Source organism: Mus caroli, chromosome 12, assembly GCF_900094665.2.
Source record: "Mus caroli chromosome 12, CAROLI_EIJ_v1.1, whole genome shotgun sequence".
Taxonomy (NCBI): Eukaryota; Metazoa; Chordata; class Mammalia; order Rodentia; family Muridae; genus Mus; species Mus caroli.
Genome location: NC_034581.1, coordinates 31,031,956 through 31,040,170, shown reverse-complemented (window position 1 = coordinate 31,040,170; position 8,215 = coordinate 31,031,956). Strand labels below are relative to the sequence as shown.

The 8,215-nt window shown below is 40.8% G+C and overlaps 1 protein-coding gene across 16 annotated transcripts in view; it reads left to right on the top strand.

Annotated features, from left to right (window-relative positions):
• Hdac9 (histone deacetylase 9) overlaps positions 1 to 8,215 on the top strand; it is an 832,694-nt gene that overhangs the window by 182,422 nt on the left and 642,057 nt on the right. The window contains exons 1-2 of one of the 16 annotated variants that reach the window (XM_029484898.1): positions 5,737 to 5,805; positions 5,902 to 5,976. The exons of the other annotated variants lie outside the window; for them this stretch is intronic. Of the exons in view, the coding sequence (XP_029340758.1) occupies positions 5,961 to 5,976 (16 nt within the window). The 5' untranslated portion in view covers positions 5,737 to 5,805; positions 5,902 to 5,960. Of the gene's footprint in view, positions 1 to 5,736; positions 5,806 to 5,901; positions 5,977 to 8,215 lie in introns of those variants that run through there. 16 annotated transcript variants of the gene reach the window in all.

The following is an 8,215-nucleotide window of genomic DNA, read 5'->3' as shown; positions in this document are numbered from 1 at the left end:
TCCTTCCTTCCTTCCTTCCTTCCTTTCTTTCTTTCTTTCTTTCTTTCTTTCTTTCTTTCTTTCTTTCTTTCTTTCTTTCTTTCTTTCTTCCTCTCTTTCTTTTTTAAAGAAAAAGTGTCATCTTCAAGGTTAGACTAGTTCTACAATTTTGCTCCTAGGGGATGTGTGCCATTCACTCCTCCATCAACTGTATGTTTCCCAAGTTTGTTGTCAACATCTTAGCGTCCGTTGATAGATAAAAGTGATAATCCTTCAGAATTTCCATATGTAAATAACCATTGAAGTTGACTTATGTGTTATGCTTTCTGGGAGTATACACCTACTCAGTGCACATACATTCACCTACATAAATACACAGGAAGCTAGTGTATTTTATTCCAATGGCCAGTATGTCTTTAAGCAAACTCTTGATTCGGCCTAATCACCTCAATATCTATGTTCACTTAAATGTCTAAACATTTTCAAGAGACTAAATCTGAGGTGCCTTCCTAAAGAAGACATATTGTAGGATGCTTGTGCTTATAAGACTTTTATCTCTACTCTTGTGCAAGGCAACTGGTAATTTTGTTTACTCTGTCTTCCTCAACAGTATTGAATTCCCAACTTGGAAACCATCAAATATCTGCTTTGAACGTTAACATTGAAGTTAACATATATAGTTTATAAATGGAATGTTCTTCTGATCCTGCAGTATTGAAATGAATATGCTTGAAAACATATTTAAAGACCCAAGCAACAGTCACTGTATAACTTAAGACAGTGTGGGGCAATTTCCTTTCAAAATCAGCTGCCTGCGTAGCTGAAATACTTGAGAAAAACCACAAAAGCACCGTCTCCGACAGTTATACCATCATTCCTTGCAATTATCTCTGTTTTAAATCCCCTTTTCTAAGTGTATACATTTCAAAATTGAAAAAGAATAATAGTCATGATAAAATTTGAAGTGTCTATTGCTTGTGTATTTCAAATATCCCTGTTTTGTGTGAATTTCAAAGAAGTGGGCTTTTTATGAGGTAAAGTTTGGTACTTCGGATGATCGTTTTCTTGCCAAATTTCTAATTAAAATTCCAATTTTGGAGAAAAGTTCTTAATGGAAATAAAGTCGCCATAGAATCTGTAGAGCGAAGGATAAGGAAGGATAAGACTGGTTTATATGAGGGACTTTATTCGGTAATTTTTAAGTTTAGAGGAAATTAATAAATCAATTTAATTGAATTTAAATATGACTCAGCTTCTGATATTAAATTAGTAAAAAGGAAAAACTATTTAAAATTTCAAAGCATCTTCATTGTGAAAACAAACATCATCATCATAATTATTATTGCTACCATTACAATTAGCTGGTATGTAATTTTATTTTTTCAGTTCTTTAATGCTCTTGTTTTAAAGTCAACACTCAGTTATTCGAGTGTTGTTTTTATAATTGCTTACACTGAGATACTTCCTGAGTAGGCCTTGGTTGTCTGATGTAGTAGATAGAATTATGGGACATACGATATAGATGCTGTTCCTTGGATGCGAACCTTTTCTTATTGGCCAGCAGCTCCTCTCATCTTTCACTTGTATTTGAAACAGAGCATAGATGAATGTTTGATAAGAATATTGTTTGTCCATTATTACTGTCGTCCTTTCTAAATGTGTTCAAGCAAATTATTTATTTATTCATTTTACCTTTGTTATTTTTATTTTTCACAGTTGCCCTCCTCCTGTTCTGCCCTCCCTCAATTCCTTATCCCATTCCTCCCCCCACCCCCCCACTCTCACCCCTCCCCTCTCCCATCTTCAAAAGGATGTCTCCCTGCAACCACCACACTCCTGTCAGGCCTCCCCCAATCCCTGGGGCCTCAAGTCTTTGGAGCATTAGGCTCCTCTTTGCCTTCTCCCACTGAGGCCAGACCTGGCAGCACTCTACTGTATAAGTGTCGGGGACCTCATATCAGCTGGTGTATGTTGCCTGGTTGGTGGCTCAGTGTCTGCGAGATCTCAAGGATCTGGGTTAGTTGGGACTTCTGGCTGTCCTATAGAGTCACCCTCCTCAGCTTCTTCCAGCCTTTTCCTAATTCAACCTCAGGAGTTCCCAACTTTAGTCCATTGATTGGGTGTAAATATCTGCATCTCTCTCAGTCAGCTGCTTGTTGGGCCTCTCAGAGGAGAGCCATGCTAGGTTCCTGTCTGTAAGTACACTATAGCAACAGTTATAGATAGCATCAGGCTTTGGAGCCTTCCCTTGAGATGGATCTCAAGTTGGCCTGGTCACTGGACCTCCTTTCCCTCGGCCTCTTTTCTATTTTTTCCCTGCAGTTCTTTTAGACAGTATTTTTATAGCTTCTTTTTCTTCAATTCTTAACCAAAAATGCACTTTCTTACTTAATTCTTAATGAAAAAGATTGTGAATTAATTTTGAAAAGTTAGAGTGTACTGAAAGCTGCAAAGAAGGAATAAATGGCATATGGAGATTTCTTAAAAGTATGATGGTTGGTACTCTGGAGTCCTTTACATATAATTTTTTTTTTTTAAAGATTTATTTATTTATTATATGTAAGTACACTGTAGCTGTCTTCAGACACTCCAGAAGAGGGCGCCAGATCTCGTTACGGATGGTTGTGAGCCACCATGTGGTTGCTGGGATTTGAACTCTGGACCTTTGGAAGAGCAGTCGGGTGCTCTTACCCACTGAGCCATCTCACCAGCCCCTACATATAATTTTTATAAAATTGTTTCTACATATTAAGGTAGCAGTGTATGGTCACTTGCTTATTATGGTGAGAACAGTGTCTTTTATAATATGTGTGTGTGTGTGTGTGTGTGTGTGTGTATGCTGTGTGTGCACACACACAGGTGGGTGAATGTGCGAATGCAGGAACACATCTTTCCATGCCTGTGGATGTCAGAACTCAACCTTATCTGTTGTCTCTCAGGTTCTATTCACCATCTTTTTGAGACAGTCTCTTAATAGCCTGGAACTTGTCAAATAGTTTAGGCTAGATGTCCAGTGAGCTTTAGGGATCTGCCTGTCATAGTATCTTCAACAGCAAGTTTATAATTTTTTACTACCATATCCATTTTATGTTTTATTATATTTCTTTCAAGTGTGGCTTCTGTGGATGAAATTCAGGTCCTCATTCATCCAAGGCGTTTTCTCCAGTCTTGTTATTACCCATGTCATTACTGAAAATGGTTTTGATTGAGGAGTCAATACCTAAGTTAGAGATTAGATCACTCTGAAAACAAACATAGCAAATAGAAAGATTCCTAATCTGCTGAGAAAAACATTTACCATAGTATATTAATGGCATTTTGGTAAACAAGGTTTCACTTTCTATGTAAAAACAGGGACTTCTTTGCTGCTGGGACCCATCATCCCCTGTCTCCTCAGGGGAGATTTTGATGGCTGGCACACATGCCTTTCATCTCCTCTGCCTTCCCTGGTCTCCTTCACTCCTGATGCTCGTTCCTTTTCTCAGGCTTAAAAAGTTAGAATAGATAATGAATTTTCTAAGACAACAGCAACCTAATAATTCCAACTAATAGTCCTATTGTCTTGTTTGAAGGTTTACTATGGGCTTGTCACTGTTTGGACAACCATAGCACTGACTCCAGCGTTTCTGATGATACTTGAGTAATCAACACATGGACTGGAGTTACAGGCATTATAAGCTTCCCCAGGAGTGCTGGGAATTGAACTTGGATCCTCTAGAAGAACAGATGGAGATCTTAACAGCAGACCCATCATTCTAGCACCTGATAGTGTGTGGCTAATCTTCAATGTTATCTGGACTTCTGTTCATGTTATTTTCCCTATCTTTTATAATGTACCTATAACTCTGCTTTGTTTCACTTTTTATTTTATTACTCTATTTGTTCTATATCTAATCAATGTAAGAACCTTCTAGTCTTCTCATTTTCTTACCTCTTTGCGAGAAGTGGCTTCTTACCTCAATTCAGATTTACTCATTGATGGTAGCGCAGGCACCTGAGGAATTCTTCAGTGTGTAACTACTCATTCCTGGGAGCATCCTGATTTTTAAAAATTACACTATGTAGCTTGTGGTTGTATAATCCATGAGTTTCATCTTAGATACATCAATACATTTGTTTCTAATGTAGAGCTTCTATTATTTTAAAGCTTAAAGGTGACTCTCAGTGGGCAGCAAGGGCAGTCCTAAACTGTAACGAGGCCTTCAGTGTTTTAGACAGATGTCACAGTAAATAGTTCCTCCATGGAAAGAGAGAATAGTGACCTATGCTATAAGATTTCAGATAGGGATGTTCAAGCATCTTAGAGTAGGGAGGAAGCTTGTCCAAAGGGCTGCAGTGTCCTGCAGAAGAGGATAGTCTGAGGGTTGTGAGGAACTGGGGAGAAGGTGTGCCTGTGAGCGAGAGGGTCATTGTGGAAGTGTGGAGCTCCCAGGAACGTCTTCCCACCTTGATACCTGTCAGGTGTCCATGTGGGAATGGGGGTGGGGAGTGCGTGGAGCTCTAAAGCTCTTGCTTCTTACCCAGGGTCCCCGAGTAGGGTGCTGCTTGCATATCACTTACACTCACATCAAGGAGCACATTCCCTTAAATGTAAGTAGAAAATGGGCTTATGGGGGCTTATGGGAAATAAGGGCAATGCTCTCCATGCTCTTTGCCCTCCTTTATTTAGTTGGGTAGTGATACTGATTTGGGGGATAGTAGTAAAGGAAGGGTGCCTGTGGGCCCTTCCTTGCTCACACTGTACCAGGGTATGGAATTTAACTGTTTTTTTTTGTTTGTTTTGTTTTGTTTTGTTTTGTTTTGTTTTTTGGTTTTTGGAGACAGGGTTTCTCTCTGTAGNCCTGGCTGTCCTGGAACACACTTTGTAGACCAGGCTGGCCTCGAACTCAGAAATCCACCTGCCTCTGCCTCCCGAGTGCTGGGATTAAAGGCATGTGCCACCACGCCTGGCTTTTTTACCTTATCACTTTATGTGATTTCAAGCTGTCAGGATGTCCTTGAGGGAATGCATTCTCAGCCAGTCTGCAGCAAGGGTTAATGAGCCTTCCAGATGATTTGCTTGGCAGAAATTCTCTTTTTTCTCTAATTCCATAATCCTTAGATATGGTGGGGGATGTACTTCAAAGTGAGCACTTCAGATTTACTTCAAATACCAGCCATTTAAGTAGCTCAGGAAAAGGCCTGGTCCAGGGTTCTGGGGCAACAGTGTTTTATATTTGTTGCAGTCTTTCAGAGTTGGATGAAAACATCAAAAGCATTTTGTTTCATTAAAAATCTGTCTTTTGGTCTATATTTTCTCCTCATTTCTTGTCGAGTTTGACTTCCAGGACACAGTTCATGGCTGCTCCTCCAGAGAGTGTTTAAATTTTCCTTATCCAGAGGCACACATTTTCTCCCTTGTCCTGTCTGTTAATTACTAAGCTCTAGAGGAAGAGTGGTCTGAGCCAGGGCCCCCAGTGGTGGAAGTTTCTATATCCGGTAAACTGGCTCTATTCCAGTGCAGAATAATTTATCAACAAATGAAACACCAGCCACGTCCCACACGTCCTCTGATTGCATTAAAATCACCCCCTTCCCACCCATACCGAGTTTCCTGGAGTATGGGCTGACATTCTCTTCCCTCCTCTTCATTTTGTTGAATCACTGGCGTCTGGCATTTATTAGGCTTCTTATTAATAGTAATAAGATGTTCATTCATTGAGTGTCTTGTGCTACAAACCAGATACAGTCCCTCCTTCTAAACCAGATACAGTCCCTCCTTCTGCTTCCCGGTTTGCCGTGGCAGGGAAACGAACTGCAACACTGATTTCTTGTCTGTAGCATCAGGTACTGTTTAACCGGGAGTGGTGGGGAGCTGATAAAATTAGCAAGTTGACTAACCACTTCCCTTCCTGTGGCTCTTTAATATTATAACGGATACAGAAAAGTTCAGAAGGACTGGGCTCGCTTTCGAAACCACGGCACACTTTGGCAAAGAAGGAATGCACAACACAACGGGTGAGTTCCTTTCAAGATTTTAAGCGAGCCCTGAAAAGAGTATCGTGCCGGGTGTCTCTAAGTTTCCCTTGGCAAATAGTCTGTAATAATTTGTAGGGTGTGGGAAGATAAACCTGTACCGAGGGAAACAAAAGGGATTCTGATTAGCAGCAGTGAAAAGAAACTGCGTGAGTGAAATGCAGCTCTCGGTAAGTGTTTACTGCTCCAGACTGGGGACAATTCTAGACTTGGCAAAAGCTTCTACTGGGAAGTTCATTTGTTTTCAGATCTGGGCTATCAGTCTTGCCGGGGGGGGGGGGCATTGTCTGCACAGCCTGATGTAACTCAGATCTAAAGCAGCTTAAGGTCTTCAGTTACCTATAGAGTTGAACTATTCTATTGCCTTCAGCATTTTGATAATGTGATAGTTTCAGATGTATGTATAGCTCATGGTTCACAAGGCACTATTCCCTAGCCTCCAATCCACTCTAGGATCTGCTGTTGTTTCACATGGAACACGGTAATGTGTACCTACTTTCGGAATTGTTGCGTATATTAGTTTGAAAGTGTCCATTGTAAACATTAAGCGAGAGAGACCTAAAATTCCCTACATTGTCATACCAACTCATTAATGTCAGTTCTGTTCTAGTAGCTGGAATGATGACTGGTGGGAAGAAGGACTCAAGATCTGAGGATGGTTTCCCAGTGAGTGAAAGAGTGGGGAATGTGTTACCAGATGCTACCTTCTGGGGATCACATTCATTTCAGGCAAAATTTTGGTTTCATTATAGATAGTCTTCTTGAGAAGTTTCTAAACTTTTCAGGCCTGAGCGTCCCCACCTTAAATGAAGATAATAGTACCAGTCTCCTGAGGGAGAGTTACAGACAGGTGGGGAAAAATGCTAAGAAACAGTGTGACCCCACAAACTGTTAACTGTAATTTTTACAGTACGGCTGGATTTGGTCTGTTTCTGTATACTTCACTGTTTTAAAAGTGGTTTATCTTCTATCTCAATAGAAATTGAGAAGTCTTGTCCTGGACCCCTAAGAATACCTTACTCTTGCCACACCCCTCTCTCCAGCTGTCCTTGGGGTTACATCTGAAAAGGAACAGTCAGAGCTCCCCTGTCCATCTTCTCTCTGAGAAGAAGGGGCATTGCAAAGATTTGTCAAAGCTCACAGAGCCAGGAATAGCAGACCAGAGAGCAGTGACCCCTGCATGGGCCTTCTGATCCCTGCAAGGGGTGATGAGGCTGGGAATGGACAGTTCTGCTTTACCTGGGAGTCTGCCTCTATTTTAGCTTTGGTTTTTCTTTCCTCTGAGTAAGTATCTCCAGGCTGCCTTAGTTTTCTTTGGCTACTGCAAACTGACAAAATAACTCTTTTTCATTTGTAATGACAGAGTTGAAATTCCGAGGCTGGTGACAAACTGAGAGGTGAGGGTCTTTTCTGTGCCCTTCCTTCTTTATATTACAGGCATGTATTGAGCAGTTTGGATATGGCTGACGTCTGTACTGTGTGAATTTCTGGTTCAGGCTGTCCAGTGTCTCTCTATGATACTCACTGTGAATGTCTTCATATACAAGGGACAAGGGCACAGAGAGATGAAGTAAACCTGCCTGTGATTAGTTAGACACAGCAGATTTTTTCCCTTGTCTGTCTGATTTCACAACTTACTGAATTTGTATGAAAAAAAAAAGGTTGTTTCGAATATTCACAGTCAAAATGCATGCAAGGTTCCGTTCTTAGTCTTCCTGATTGAGAAAGTTGGTTATCGGTCATCTTTTAGCATGAAGTACACGGTCATCTTTTAGCATGAAGTACATGAAAAGGAGTTTTCTTCTGGCAATACTTTTTATCAGAGTGAATGTTAATAATGTGTAATTACCATCTGGAAATATGTCATAGACCCTGACAAATCCTGAGCCTGGTCCGGTGGAGGTAGCATTGTAATGAAATAAATATTAGGCAAAGAGGGTAAAATAGAAGTGATCTTTTGGTAAATTAGCCATGCTTCGGTGGTAGCTTCTGTTTGGTGGCATTTGTGACTCTTCAGTCTGTGCAGAGGGTGGGTGACATTCACCCAGGTTGGCCTTATTGAATACGTGGCGCTGCTGTTAAACAAATGGGAAACACTGATACACTGCACACTAGAGTGGCTGGGTCATGGGGGAGGGTGCTAGAGAGAGCCAGGATGAGCCGTCAGACATTTTAGAAATCTGGCATTGACTTCTCCTGCTTTTCTGTTAGATTAATCGTG